The 16,377-nt window shown below is 41.6% G+C and overlaps 1 protein-coding gene across 3 annotated transcripts in view; it reads right to left on the bottom strand.

Annotated features, from left to right (window-relative positions):
- Positions 1–6,910: 6,910 nt before the first annotated feature.
- The window catches only part of LOC141193551 (securin-like), a 68,712-nt gene continuing 59,245 nt past the window's right edge, over positions 6,911–16,377 (bottom strand). For 2 of the 3 annotated variants that reach the window (XR_012266461.1, XR_012266460.1), the window contains 2 exons: positions 9,534–9,609; positions 6,911–7,223 (listed from right to left, as the gene is read on the bottom strand). Coding sequence is in view for 1 of the 3 variants with exons in the window: in XM_073662152.1 (XP_073518253.1) it covers positions 9,596–9,609 (14 nt within the window). In the remaining 2 variants the exon portion in view is untranslated. Of the gene's footprint in view, positions 7,224–9,150; positions 9,610–16,377 lie in introns of those variants that run through there. The other variant, XM_073662152.1, reaches the window with a different exon arrangement.

Raw genomic sequence — 16,377 nt, 5'->3', positions numbered from 1 at the left:
ACACTCACCCAGAAAAACGTGGATATTGCACTTGACTTGAAGTTGAAGCAGGGAGAGCTGTAGCCGGGGCCTGCAGCCTTGTTTCCAGGGTGATGGTGAGAGAGCAGAGTGCAGGTCACCGCATACTCAGCCCAGGAGCCGGCTTAAAAGGCCAAGAGAGCAGGAGAGAAGAGGGCGGTGCGCGGTGCTGGTGCGGTGTTACATACCCGGACGGGAGCCGGTGTTACAAGGCCAATTCCAAGGGAGCAGGAGCCGGGACTGGAGAGCAGAGCGCGGCGTCGGCGTATGAAAAGCCGCCAGGGGGGCAGGGAGAGGAGAGCGTGACGTCAGCGTGTCACCTGACACCACACAACTGCCAGCCACCAGCGGGAAAGCAGAGCGCGGTGCGTGTCACCGCCCACCAAGATCACGTCCTCCTGTCATGTGACTATGCGCGTCACCCGCTGTCACCACTGAATAGTATGAGCGCCGCACGCGACGCTACATTTCCTTCGGCTGCGCTTTTAAAGGGCCCGCACTTTTTAAGAGCCCCCGCTACCAATTCTCTCACTCTCTCATCGGGGCCCACCGGGAATTTTTCACGCTATCACACCAGGCCAGTCCGACCCTGCATGGGCCCATCAGGTAAAGTGATGGGATGAAGTTTTCTCTCCTCATGTTGAAAAATGACATTTTCTGCCACCTATTGATGAGAGAAAAAAAGTGATGAAGATTTACAAACTTCTAACATTAGTCAGTGAAAAACATACAGAACAAGGATGCAAATGGATCTTTTTTTGGCAATCCAATCATTTGAATGGGCCAGTTTTATCTGCAAATCAGATTACAATCAAACATGTCTCAAATTTCTTTTGTGAACCATCAGCATCAGAAAAGGTCCATAGACTATAATTATTATGTTTTTATAAGCAAAGAAAAGGAACACAATGCAAACTCTAAAATCAGACATTTAAATGGATGAGTTTGGTGGGCAAACAGGGTCTGACTGGAGCACCGGGACACTGGACGATTATCCGGTGGGCCAGGGTCCTTGGCAGGACGTAGAGGGGGCCCACTGGTTTCAACTGAATGTGCGTCCGAGGACATTTCATTAATGATCAGTATTGTAATATTCGGTCACTATGTTGTAATATCTGGTCCGGTCATGGTGTGGTATTTATCCCTGTATGTGTTATTATTTGGTCACTATGTGGTGTGGACATGGTGTGGTGGTATTTCTCCCTTGTATGTGGAATTATTTGGTCGCTATATGTTGGTAATATCTGGTCTGGTCATGGTGTGGCGATATTTCTCCCTTTTACAGTATGAGGTATTGTTCGGTCACTATGTGGTGGTCATATGTGGTCTGCTCACGGTGTGACGGTAGTTCTCCCTTCTATGTGGAATAATTTGGTCGCTATATGCTGCTAAAATCTGGTCTGGTCATGGTGTGGCACTATTTGTCCCTTTTACAGTATGAGGTATTGTTCGGTCACTATGTGGTGGTCATATGTGGTCTGCTCACGGTGTGACGGTAGTTCTCCCTTCTATGTGGAATAATTTGGTCGCTATATGCTGCTAAAATCTGGTCTGGTCATGGTGTGGCGATATTTGTCCCTTATACAATATGTGGTATTGTTCGGTCACTATGTGGTGGTCATATGTGGTCTGCTCACGGTGTGACGGTAGTTCTCCCTTCTATGTGGAATAATTTGGTCGCTATATGCTGCTAAAATCTGGTCTGATCATGGTGTGGCAATATTTGTCCCTTATACAATATGTGGTATTATTCGGTCACTATGTGGTGGTAATATGTGGTCTGGTCACGGTGTGGCTGTATTTCTCCCTTCTACGTGGGATTATTCGGTCGCTTTATGCTGGTAATATGTGGTCTGGTCACAGTGTCACGTTAGTTCTCCCTTGAATGTGGTATTATTGGTCTTGAAAAAGTGGAGTGTGTTGTGTACAGCAGTCAATTGTTCTCTCTGATATTAGGAGAATAATCTTTATTTAGATTTGTGATTAAATACTTGGAACAAGATGCACTTACAGGAATTCTACTGTGAAAACAAGTAATCACCTTTCCAAAGGATAAGTGATAAGGTATTGATTGGTGGGGGTCTGACTGCTGGGACCCGCACCGATTGGTAGAATGTGGAGCTTTTATCCCCACTAGACTGGAGCAGCATGTGCGACTTCACCACTGATCCATTGATTTCCTCAATGGCTGCGAGCGCTGCTCTTGTTTTTTTCTGGAAGCCCCAAAGAGAATGAATGGATCTGCGGTCAGACATCCCACCTGCCGCTGCATTTTAAAATGGGGATAAAAGTGTCCTGTCAGGGATAAAACTTCCCAATTCTGATCAGTGCAGTTTCCAATGGTCGGACCCAAACGATCATTAAGTTATCACCAATCCTGAGGAGCCCATGGATCGGTGATAACTTGTTTTCACCAAAGAAGCCCTTTAATGCAAACTACCGTAATTGTCCATCCCAGTTGTGCTGTGCGCACAGTAGATGTGCAGGAGCCGCCTGTGATTTACAGTCGAGGTCCCACTATAACGGGGATAACGGCTATCAGGTATCTGCATCTAGCTGTAGGGTGGGCCCCAGTCTCCCCAGTCCGAGCTGTGAGCAAATATAACCTGTCTGGGCAATTGTAGCCAATTTTGCTGCAAAAAAAGAAAAGTCTTTTTACCTTTTTAACCATAACTTTCAATGTCTTGGATAAATGTGTAACCCTTTATTAAATTCTGCCTTTATTATGGGGATCTCATGGTAGTAGAGCATAGCAGAGGTTGACTATATTTTATTTTTTATTTATTTATTTTTTACAGAAAGATCCACGTAAAGAAAAAAAAGAAGAAAAGTAAAAAAAAATGGAAACCAAAAGAAAATAAACAGAACACACCTTTTTGGTAAATTTTTATACTCTGAGCAGCCCCATGATATAAGCTGGTGCAGGTCACTAATCAGACAAATCCACATGAATGAGTGTAAGAAGTGAATGCAGCACTCACCGCTATAATAAAACATTGTATTCCATCATTAATAACCATCAGCTTCTCACAGAGGGAGGTCAGCGAGTGGTAGATACACTGCATTGTGAAAGGATTTGGCCCCCTTGAACTTTTCCACCTTTTGCCACATTTCTGGCTTCAAACATAAAGATATAAAATTCAAATTTTTTTGGGAAGAATCAACAAGTGGGAATGAAATTTATTGGATATTTTAAACTTAAAAATAAAAACTGAAAAGTGGGGCGTGCAATATTATTCGGCCCCTTTACTTTCAGTGCAGCAAACTCACTCCAGAAGTTCAGTGAGGATCTCTGAATGATCCAATGTTGTCCTAAATGACTGGTAACGATAACTAGAATCCACCTGTGTGTAATCAAGTCTCTGTATAAATGCACCTGCTGTGTGATAGTCTCAGGGTTCTGTTTCAAGTGCAGAGAGCACCATGAAGACCAAGGAACACACCAGGCAGGTCCGAGATACTGTTGTGGCGAAGTTCAAAGCCGGATTTGGATACAAAAAGATTTCCCAAGTTTTAAACATCTCAAGGAGCACTGTGCAAGCGATCATATTGAAATGGAAGGAGTATCAGACCAATGCTAATCTACCAAGACCCGGCCGTCCCTCTAAACCAGTGTTTCCCAAACTCCAGTCCTCACGGACCACCACAGGTCATGTTTTCAGGATTTCCTTAGTATTGCATAGGTGATGGAAGTATCATCAAGGCATCAGGAATTTTCTCACCTGTGCAATACTATGGAAATCCTGAAAACATGACCTGTGGGGTCTGTGAGGACTGGAGTATGGGAAACACTGCTCTAAACTTTCATCTCGAACAAGGAGAAGACTGATCAGAGATGCAGCTAAAAGGCCCATGATCACTCTGGATGAACTGCAGAGATCTAGAGCGGAGGTGGGTTAGTCTGTCCATAGGACAACAATCAGTTATACACTGCACAAATCTGGGCTCTATGGAAGAATGGCAAGAAGAAAGCCATTTCTCAAAGATATCTATAAAAAGTCTCGTTTGAAGTTTGCCACAAGCCATCTGGGAGACACACCAAACATGTGGAATAAGGTGCTCTGGTCAGATGAAACCAAAATCAAACTTTTTGGCCACAATGCAAAACGATATGTTTGGCGTAAAAGCAACACAGCTCATCACCCTCAAAACACCATCCCCACTGTCGAACATGGTGGTGGCAGCATCATGGTTTGGGCCTGCTTTTCTTCAGCAGGGACAGAGAAGATGGTTAAAATTGATGGGAAGATGGATGGAGCCAAATACAGGACCATTCTGGAAGAAAACCTGTTGGAGTCTGCAAAAGACCTGAGACTGGGACGGAAATTTATCTTCCAACAAGACAATGATCCCAAACATAAAGCAAAATCTACAATGGAATGGTTCAAAAATAAACATATCCAGGTGTTAGAATGGCCAAGTCAAAGTCCAGACCTGAATCCAATCGAGAATCTGTGGAAAGAGCTGAAAACTGCTGTTCACAAACGCCCTCCATCCAACCTCACTGAGCTCGAGCTGTTTTGCAAGGAAGTATGGGCAAGAATTTCAGCCACTCGATGTGCAAAACTGATAGAGGCATACGCCAAGCGACTTGCAGCTGTAATCGCAGCAAAAGGTGGCGCTACAAAGTATTAACTCAAGGGGGCCGAATAATATTGCACGCCCCACTTTTCAGTTTTTAATTTGTTAAAAAAGTTTAAAATAGCAAATAAATTTCATTCCACTTCACGATTGTGTCCCACTTGTTGTTGATTCTTCCCCCAAAAAATAGAATTTTATATCTTTATGTTTAAAGCCAGAAATGTGGCAAAAGGTAGAAAAGTTCAAGGGGGCCAAATCCTTTCACAATGCAGTGTATAGGTGACGGCAGTGCTGTGTATCTGCAGGATTCCAGGCCAGTATCTGCCACCCGCTGGATTTCCCATGTGAGAAGCTCTGGGATTTTATTACAGGGAAACTGTCATCAGGTTTTTGCTATGTAATCTAAAAGCAACAAGTCGGGGCAGAGGACCTTATCCCAGCGATGTGTCACTTGCTGGTCTGCATGATGGCATTTTGATATAATCCCTTTTTATCTGCTGCAGATCTAGCAGTTCCCTGAATTCACAGATTATGTAGAGACCAATGCGGGAAAGTTACCCCAAATGTTATAGAAGTCAGCATTGGATTTTCTGCTTTCAGATCACCTCACAGACCAATGTAAGTTAAGGGACAAGTTCAGATGACGGTTTATCCCACTGTTTTTTTAAAGAAATTCGCCATTAAAACTCATGCATACAGTACAAAAAGAAATAGATGCCACAACCAGGGCCGGCTCCAGGATTTCATGGGCCCCGGGCAAAAGTCTCAGTGGGCCCCTTTCACACCTACCACGATTCATGATGCACAGAAATATAGGTATAGTACAATGCTAAAGATTTCACTTACTTCTCACATTACATGAGTGATATCTATTGTAAAGTCTACAACAGCTCAGAAACCGGCGAATCCTCCCAGCGCACAGTTCAGACCAGACAATATAGTCCTCTATACAGTATTATGGGCCCCACGTAGTCCTCCATATACAGTATTATGGGCACCACGTGGTCCTCCATACAGTATTATGGGCACCACGTGGTCCTCCATATACAGTATTATGGGCACCACATGGTCCTGCATCCAGTACTATGGGCACCATATATTGCTCCATACAGAATAACGGACCGTATATAATGCTCCATACAGTATGATCCCCATATATTGCTCCATTCAGTATAATGGATCCCATATATTGCTCCATAAAGTAAAATGAGCCCCATATATTGCTCCATACATAATGGGTACCATATAATGCTCCATACAGAATAATGGAGCCCAAATATTGCTCCATACAGTATGGGCCCTATATATTGCTCCATAAATAGTGGGACCAATATATTGCTCCATAAAGAATAGGCCCCATATAATGCTCCATAGATAATGGGCCCTATATAATACTCCATACATAATGGGCCCCATATATTGTTCAATAGATAATGAGCCCCATATAATACTACATACATAATGAGCCTCATATATTGTTCAATAGATAATAAGCCCTATATAATACTCCATACATAATGGGCCCCATATATTGTTCAATAGATAATGAGCCCCATATAATACTCATAACATAAAAAAAAAAAATCAAATACTCACCGCTCCTTGCTGGAAGCAGGCCTGTCTCATCAGCGTCTTCTGACTCTCTGCACTGGGACTGCTCAGCAGAGGGCGCTCTGTAGTGACGTCATTGCGCCCTCTGCCCTGAGATGTCACAGAGTAAGAAGACGCAGAAGACAGAGGAGCAGCAGAGGAACAGGGAGAGGTAAGTATTGCAAACAGTTTAAAGCACTGGGGAAGGCCCAGTGCAAGTGCCCATTCGCTGGCATCAGGCCCCGCTGACTCATGGGCCCCATAGTGCGCTGGTGTCCCAGAGGGTGAGTGGGCCCCCTGTTCGCTCAGGGCCCAGGCACTTGCCCGGGTGGTGATGCCGGCCCTGGGTACAACACATACGGCACCCGTTTTTAACTGATCCGCTGCAATGATTATGTAGGAAACTGTATTCATTTACAATCATCCACAGCGTGAGAGAAAACAGCTACAACATTACTGAATAAACAGAAACCCTGCAAGTATAAGAAAATGTTTTTTTTAAAAATATTTTGCATATCAATCCAGTTTGAAAAAAAATAACTCATTAAGCATTTTTTGCAACGTAGCAGTCCACATCTGACAGACTCCTGTAACTCTGGACACAGTATAATAGTGTGGCCGCTGCTCTCTAGCAGGACCCTCTAATGATAGAAGCAGGACGGCATACTGGATCTCGCACAACGCTACCTGCATGCCATCTGATTGGCTACTGTAAGTGCTCCAGCCGTATAAAGATCACTATGTATACAATATACTCCGAAAAGATGTCAGTGATTACTGTGAAGTCAAAATATTGTGGCCCCCATTGAGCAGGAATGATTAGAGATGGACAAGCTCCAGTTGGCAGACAGTCAGTGATGGCGGAGAGCTGATCATCTTTACTCGCTGCTCATTAGGAAAGTGGTCGCTTTCTGAAACCATTTGACTCTGAACTCGGCGTCAGACGGCATTATGTAAGAGGCCAATGTCTGAGTGGTTTTTGTGTCCATTTGTCCTTCCTCTGTTCTTTCTGCCAAAAGATCCTCACCCATAACCTAAGGATTAAAATAAAGTTGAATTGTTACTAATATTATTTTAAATTTATCACATGAATTGAATTTCATAAATTAAAAGAAAACTTTCCCTCCGATGTCCACAAAACTGAGCGCCACTACATAAGCCACAAATAGTCTCCCCTCTCTCTCCCAGTCTGTGCAGCGGACGGGAACCATTTAAATGGGTGCAGGGCCGATTTTAGATAAAGTGGGGCCCTGGGGAAAAGTTTAAAGTGGGGTCCCAAATGCTGACATACAGCACCACACAAACATTTAGCTTGTATGTACATGCGCTGAGATCAGGCCGCTAAACGAGCGCAATCCACAATACTGAAGCCGTTCGACGCTTGTTTCCCGACCTCTTTACACCAGCTGAGGAAGAATGATGGATACAGAACAATCACTAATAGATCAATCTGTCCCCATACAGCATCATGTTATCAGCAGCACATCTGCAGGTTACACCGGCCGATGTGCTGCTGAGAACAAGGATTTTTGTTCTGGCATAAACAATCCAATTACTCGATGAATAGGCAGCATTTTGCTTGTTTAGTATAATACATGTCATAGTCCTCCATATTTTATAATGTGCCCCACAGCCCCCCATATTGTATAATGCACTCCCCATAGCCCTCAATATTGTATAATGCACTCCCCATAGTCCTCCATATAGTATAATACACTCCCGATAGCCCTCCATATAGTATAATGCACTCCCCATAACCCTCTATATAGTGTAATATACTCCCCATAGTCCTCCATATTGTATAATGCACTCCCCATAACCCTCTATATAGTATAATATACTCCCCATAGTCCTCCATATTGTATAATGTGCCCCACAGCCCTCCATATTGTATAATGCACTCCCCATAGTCCTCCATATTGTATAATGCACTCCCCATAGCCCTCCATATTGTATAATGTGGCCCATATTCCTCCAAATAGTATAATACACTCCCCAAAGCTCGCTATATAGTTTAATGCACCTCATAGTTCTCCATATAGTATAATGCACCTCATAGTCCTCCATATAGTATAATGCACCTCATAGCCCTCCATATAGTATAATGCACCTCATAGCCCTCCATATAGTATAATATACTCCCCATAGTCCTTCATATAGCATAATGCACTCCCCATAGTCTTTCATATTGTATAATGTGCACCACAGCCCTCCATATTGTATAATGTGGCCCATTTTCCTCAATATAGTAAATACATTCCCCATAGCCCTCCATATAGTATAATGCACCTCATAGTCCTCCATATAGTATAGTACACTCCCCATAGCCCTCCATATAGTATAATGCACTCCCCATAGCCCTCCATATAGTATAATACACTCCCCATAGCCCTCCATATAGTATAATGCACCTCATAGTCCTCCATATAGTATAATACACTCCCCATAGCCCTCCATATAGTATAATGCACCTCATAGTCCTCCATATAGTATAATACACTCCCCATAGCCCTCCATATAGTATAATATACTCCCCATAGTCCTCCATATAATGGAATGCACCTCATAGTCCTCCATATAGTATAATGCACTCCCTATAGCCCTCCATATAGTATAATGCACTCCCTATAGCCCTCCCTATAGTATAATGCACTCCCCATAGCCCTCCCTATAGTATAATGCACTCTCCATAGTCCTTCATAGTGTATAATGCACTCCCCATAGTCCTTCATATAGTATAATGCATTCTCCTCAGTCCTTAATAGAGTATAATGCAGCCTCCCTATAGTATAATGCAGCCAAACATATAGTACATATAATATAATGCAACCCATAGTCCTCGTAAAGTATAATTCGGCCCCAACCATAGAGTATAATGCAGCCCCCCAGTTCTGCAGTATTATGGTCACCACGTATAAAAAACAAATACATACAATACTCACCTCTCCTCGTTCTCCAGCTGCTCCATGCTCTGCAGAGCGTCTCAGCAGCTCCACTCTGCAGGCACAGTCATTCCCCCGCTACCGATACAGTTCAATGCGCGATGCGGGGGGACGAACTCACGGACCCTATAGAGGCACGCCACGGGCTGGAGGCCCCAGGCAGATGCCTAGTCTGCTTGCCATTACGCCGGCCCTGAATGGGTGTCTCATGCTGGGTACATGTTTTTCTGCTTTTTTTCTTGCCATAGTACAAATTCTATTCAGTAGGACTATCAGCTGTGTATCCACCAGACTTCTGCACAACCCAACTGATGGTCCCAACCCCATTTATAAGGCCAGAAATCCCTCTTATTAAACCTGACAGGGCACACCTGTGAAGTGAAAACCATTTCCGGTGACTACCTGTTGAAGCTCATCAAGAGAATGTCAAGAGTGTGCAAAGCAGTCATCAAAGCAAAAGGTGGCTACTTTGAAGAACCTAGAATATAAGACATATTTTCAGTTGTTTCACACTTTTTTGTTAAGTACATAATTCCACATGTGTTAATTCATAGTTTTGATGACTTCAGTGTGAATGTACAATTTTCATTGTCATTGAAAATACAGAAAAATCTTTAAATGAGAAGGTGTGTCCAAACTTTTGGTCTGTTACTGTATATATCCAGGATGTGTGATCACGGGGTGCCATACATACCAGAATGGGAGATCAAAGGGTGTCATGCATACCAGGATGGGTGATCAAGGGATGCCATGCATACCAGGATGGGGGATCAAGGGGTGCCATGAAAACTAGGATGGGGATCAGGGGGTGCCATGCATACCAGGATGGTTGATCAAAGGGGTGCCATGGATACCGAGGGCTCAAGGGGTGCCATGCATTCCAGGATGGGGATGAGGGTCACGTATACCAAGATGTGATGGGGGCCACATATACCAGGAAGGAGGGACCATACATACCAGGATGGAGGATAGTAACAGAATTGGGGGACATTACCCCAATACCAATGTCAGCAGCAGACTCCTATTAGACAAAGATAGCACAAGTATACACAAAATGCAGTTTTTAAAAGGAAGGTTTTTATGATTAAGGGAAAAGGAAATCCAAACCTAAAGGGCCCTGTGTTAAAAAGTGATGCCCCTCCCTCCTTAAAACATAAATTAACTGTGATTTGTCACATCTTTGGGAAGCTGAGTTCAATTTCCGTAGCCCCACACAGCCCTGTTTACTGCCACACGTGTTCTCAATCAAGAAATCACTTAAATAGGACATGCCTGACAAAGTGAAGTAGAACAAAAGATCCTCTAAAGCTAGACATCATGCTGAGATCCAAAGAAATTCAGGACCAAATGAGAAACAAAGTAATTGAGATCTATCAGTCTGGAAAAAGTTCTAAACCCATTTCTAAAGATTTGGGACTCCAGCGATTCACAGTGGAAGTCATTATCCACAATAGGCAAAAATATGGAACAATGGTGAACTTTCCTAGGCGTGGCCGGCTGATCAAAATTACCCCAAGAGCGCAGCAACGACTCATCCAAGAGGTCACAAAAGACCCCACAACAACATCCAGAGAACTGCAGGTCTCACTTGCCTCAGTTAAGGACAGTGTTCATGACTACACCAAAAGAAAGAGACTGGGCAAAAATGACACGCATAGCAGAGTTCCAAGACGAAAACCATTGCTGAGCAATAAGAACAAAGGCTCATCTCAGTTTTGTCAGAAAACATCTTGATGATCGCCAAGACTTTTGGGAGAATAGTCTGTGGACTGACAAGACAAAAGTTGAACTTTTTGAAAGGTGTATGTCCCATTACATCTGGCGTAGAAGTAACACTGCATTTTAAAAAAGGAACATCATACCAACAGTAAAATATGGTGGCGGTAGCATGATGGTCTGGGACTGTTATGCTGCTTCAGGACCTGGAAGACTTGCTGTGGAAATGGAACCAAGAATTTTGCTGGTTAACCAAAAAATCCTGAAAGAGAATGTCTGGCCATCTGTTCATGACCTCAAGCTGAAGTGCACTTGGGTTATGCAGCAGGACAATGATCCAAAACACACCATTAAGTCCACCTCTGAATGGCTTAAGGAAAACAAAATTAAGACTTTGCAGTGGCTTAGTCAAAGCCCTGACCTTAAGAAAGAGGTTCATGCTCGGAAACCCTCCAATGTGGCTAAATTACAACAATTTTGCAAAGATGAGTGGGCAAAAATTCCTCCAGAGTGTTGTAAAAGACTCATTGCCAATTATCCCAATTGTACAATTGTAAACATTTATGCTCCCAACAAAAGACAAATCAGCTTTCTTAACAAGGTGATGAAAAAGATTTCCAAAATCAAGAAGGGAGAACTGTTTATACTGGGTGATTTCAATATGGTTCCTGATGGTCATATGGACTCCTCATCCCCCAGAAGATGTCTATCTGCTTCCCTAAACCTGTGGCTAATAAAAAACGAGCTGTTTGACGCATTTAGGTGTATCAACACTACCTCAAAAGAGTACACGTTTTTTTCAGACGTCCACCAGACTGCGTCCAGAATAGACCTTATTCTAACTGATGTCTTTTCCATCTCAAAAATTGAAAAAATTGAAATTCTCCCAAAAACTATCTCTGACCACTCCCCTTTGCTGGGAGAAATTAGGTTAGGCCCACCCCTCACTAATAGCTTTCTTTGGAAATGCAACCCATCCCTCCTTTATTCACCAGAGTACAGATCTATAATTGAGGAAAATTTAAAACAATACTTCAATGAAAATGAAGATGAAGCCATTAGTCCATTTACTCTCTGGAATGCTCATAAGGCAGTCCTCAGAGGGACATTGCTGAAACTGTCATCCTCCATCAAAAAGAAGAATAGGGCTAAAATTATAGAACTCCAAGCCTTAATTAGATCTAAGGAGGAGATCCAAACCAACACTTACCCACCCTCTCAAAAAATTGGCCAAGAAATTAATAATTTAAGAGTAGAACTCAAAAAAGAATTATTTGCCCCCTTCGAATCTCTAGTCAAGAACTCACAATTTAAAGTATATGCATCCTTGAACAAACCGACTAAATTTATGATGAACCGTATTAAGAAAAAGAGGATACAAAACAGGATTAATAAAGTTCCATCGGAGGATGGCACACTTAGACATCACCCAAAAGAGATAGTCTCCACTTTTGAGAAATACTATCATAAACTATATAATATTAACACAAATGATTCCATACCAAAGCCTAACAAAGAACTAATCAACAAATTCCTTTCCTCAATTAATCTACCAAAAGCCAGTAAACATGACTTAGAAACCTTATCATCCCCCTTTACAGAAAAAGAGGTCGTCGAGGCAATAACACAACTAAAACCCTATAAATCCCCAGGCCCCGACGGATTCACCAACCAATATTTCAAAACGTTCGAATCTATTCTTACCCCTCACCTCACCCAAGTATTTAATAAGGCAGCGTCTCAGGGCTCATTCCCAGACGAAATGCTGGAAGCCATAATCATACTTATACCCAAACCCAAAGGAAATCCGGAGGATGTCAAAAACTTCAGGCCCATCTCCCTTATAAACACCGATGTCAAACTATACTCCAAAGTGTTGGTAAATAGATTAAAATCTATATTACCTACCTTAATAAACAACGATCAAATTGGCTTTGTCGATAAAAGACAATCTACAGATAGAACGACACGCCTCATTAATATTATCAAATTATTGAATTTATCCAAAACCCCATCAATCCTCCTGACTCTTGACGCTGAAAAAGCGTTCGATCGTCTCAACTGGCTATATTTAAAACTTGCACTAATGAAATTTGGTTTTGTCGAAAAAATTTTGTCTTCCATCCTCGCGTTATACTCTAACTCCTCTGCCAAAATATACGCCAACAATCACTTATCTAGCCCAATAAAAATAAATAACGGAACCAGGCAGGGTTGCCCCCTATCACCTCTTTTGTTTGCTTTGGCAATTGAACCCCTAGCACAAAAAATCAGGGAAAATGAAAATATCAAAGGGATACAGGCAGGCTCCCCACAATTTACAATTAGTCTGTTTGCAGACGATATTCTCCTTACACTAGCTGACCCCCTCAATTCGGTCAAAGAGGTAACAAACACCCTGGAAAAATTCTCGGAAATATCGTATTTCAAAATAAACAACAAAAAATCAAAAATAATCCAAATCAACCTAAGCAACTGCATAATAAATAAAATCAAAAAAGACTTTAACTACGATTGGGAAGAGGAGGAATTCACATACCTAGGAATCATCATCACAAAAAATATAAACTCAATTATCACCAAAAATATGGTTTCAATTACAGAAACAATAAAGACTTACAATACTTTAACGACAAAGACCTATCGTGGCTAGGCAAGTCGCTAATCCTGAAAGCATTTGCACTTCCTAAAATCTTATACGTACTAAGAAACCTTCCCTTAATTATTCCCGCCCCATACATAACCAAGATGCAATGCCTTATCAATACATTCTTTTGGAGCGGTAAAAAAGCGAGGACCCCGACAGCTTTGCTATATAAAAGCAAAGTTAACGGTGGCATTGGTCTCATCAATGTGAACACTTACTATTTAGCAAATTTAATTAAACAAAGCCAATACTGGTTACATTCAAAACACCCTCCAGCATGGATTGAATTGGAGACATTGCTCAATGGTAACCTTCTTCCCCAAAATCTACTCCTTAATAATCTTTTCAAAAAATCCCGGTATACTCCATCCCACCCTATCTTCCAAGCTGCTTTATTTGCTCGGGGAAAGTTCATTACTCTCAATAGAAGCAAAAACAATTCAAATAACTCACTGAATTTTCCTCTTTCATATATCGCAGCAATCTACAATCACCCATTCCCCTCTCATTGGCCCATCATAGGCATAAGCAAAATCAAAGACATTTTTAACAGTAGCAATTTTATTCCCTTCGCAGAACTAAAATCCAAATTTAAATTGACATCCGACGAGTTCTTCTACTACTCAATGACTAAGGACATGATTGGAATATTTCTATCCAGCAGGAAATCAATGTCTGAGGCCTCTATAAACTTACTTCGTAATACAAACCATAACATCTTCTGGAGTCTGAAATATATTTACTCAAGTTTTAACAAAGACGCATTTTTAAAAAAAACTACATTCATGAAAAAATGGGAAGTAGACTTAAATACATCCTTCACAATGGAGATGTGGGAAAACGCCCTCTGCTCATCATATTCCTCCAACATTTGCATGGCGTTACATGAGGGATACTATAAAACGTTATCACGTTGGTACTATACCCCTTTAAGACCCTCGCATATAGACCCCAACAATTCCCCTCTCTGTTGGAGAAATTGCGGGCAATACGGAGATCTGATCCACATTTTCTGGAACTGCCCCAAAATTAAAAAAATCTGGGCTCAGACGTCTAAACTAATTAATAACCTAACCAACCAAGAAATCGCCCTTACACCTCAGAAGGCTCTCTTGTCCTTAGAGTTGGAATCACTGACCTCACACACTAGATACCTTATCATCCACATATGTTTGGTAATAAAAAATTCAATCGCATATAACTTGAAGAAACCAGATCCCCCTCGTTTCTTCGAACTTCTAGGCAGAATCTCACTCCATAAATCGTATGAGTTCAGATATGCTTCCAGCATAAATGGCTCAACAAGAAACTTAAAAAAATGGTCATTATGGTCAAAAAAATTCCCCGATTAAAGAGAAACCATAGACAGACAATCGTCATTCCCAAACCTTTCACACAGGTTTAACATGTTGTTCCAATGTGTCATTGCTAAGCGTATTCGCTTTTACTTGTTCTGTTTTGTTTTGATTTATATTATCTTGGATAAACAATGCTAATGTACCTGATTACCCTCCTTCCCCTTTCACAAATTCTCCCCCCCCTTTCCCTCCCTCCCCACCCCCCCCCATACGAACCATGTTTGAGTTCGTGTTTAAATGTTGATAAAATTCAATAAAAATATTGTGAAACAAAATTAGAAAAATTTTGTCTCTGTCCAAATATATATGGACCTAACTGTAAGTTTACCACTAAAAGTACAATGTGTCAAAAACAAACAACCCAATCTCAATCATTGGGATTTGAAGCGTTCAGAGTTACTACAATATAAAGTGGCAGTGGTCTAAATTGTACAAGTTGGCCTAGTCATGAAGGTGAAACAAGGGTGAAGGGGTTAAAGAACTGATTAGCTCTTCACATCACATGGCTATCATTATCAGAAGGGATATTTTTACCAGTTTTAAAATTACATTCATTGGGCAAGAAAAAAGCGAAAAGGACATCTACAGAATGGGAAGAATAGAACCAAGCAACAGCACATGTGAAAAAGACTTGGGTATAATAATAGATCACAGATTGCACATAAGTCAACCGTGTGATGCAGCAGAAATAAAGGCAAGCAGATACAGATTAGATATTAGAAAAAACATTTTGACAGGGTGATCAATGAGTGGAACAGGCTGCCACGAGAGGTGGCGAGTTCGCCTTCAATAGAAGTCTTCAAACAGAGGCTGGACAGACATCTGTCCGGAGATGGTTTATTGAATCTTGCATTGAGCAGGGGGTTGAACACGATGAACCTGGAGGTCACTTACAGCTACGAATCTATGATTCTATTCAATGGCCCCAATTTTGATAGGTTGGGGTATCCTCATTATGAAAAAGCTAAATCTGTATAGTAATATTATGGACCAGGTTATCAATGAGACTTCTGATGCTCTGGCAGAAATCTCTTTAGAATTAGAACAGACATGTAGAGTAGCAGATTTCTTACTGGCAGCTCAAGGTTGTGTGTTCATTCGTGGAGGATTAATGTTGTATCTTTGATAGCTCTGAAGTTGTGATTGAGCATCTCAAGAATGTAAAAGAGCTCCAAGTGATAGCATCCAAAATAGGTTCCCTAGGAGCTCAGTTGATTGAGTTCTTTGTTTCATTCCTCAAAACCTATTGTTGCAATTTGTGTTATTATAATTCTAGACATTGCAAATACACATGAATATTCAAAATAGAAACAGTGTACTTTTAAGCTTGAAAGAGTAGCTATTGCTTTTAATTTTGTGATTCATAGAGTTGTTTACGTGCAAAACAAAGGTGGGAACTGATGAAAATAATCCGTATAGCTATTATAACAAGTAATATAACATATTGGCAAATGATGGATTATATGTCAGCTTTATAAAGTGATGTTTTGTTTCAGCTAAAAGAAACCAATTCTAATCAGGGGCG

The sequence above is a fragment of the Phyllobates terribilis genome, unplaced genomic scaffold, assembly GCF_046119375.1.
Source record: "Phyllobates terribilis strain yellow unplaced genomic scaffold, ASM4611937v1 Scaffold_66__1_contigs__length_7565176, whole genome shotgun sequence".
NCBI classification, from domain to species: Eukaryota; Metazoa; Chordata; class Amphibia; order Anura; family Dendrobatidae; genus Phyllobates; species Phyllobates terribilis.
This window is presented reverse-complemented; position numbering and strand designations above follow the sequence as displayed.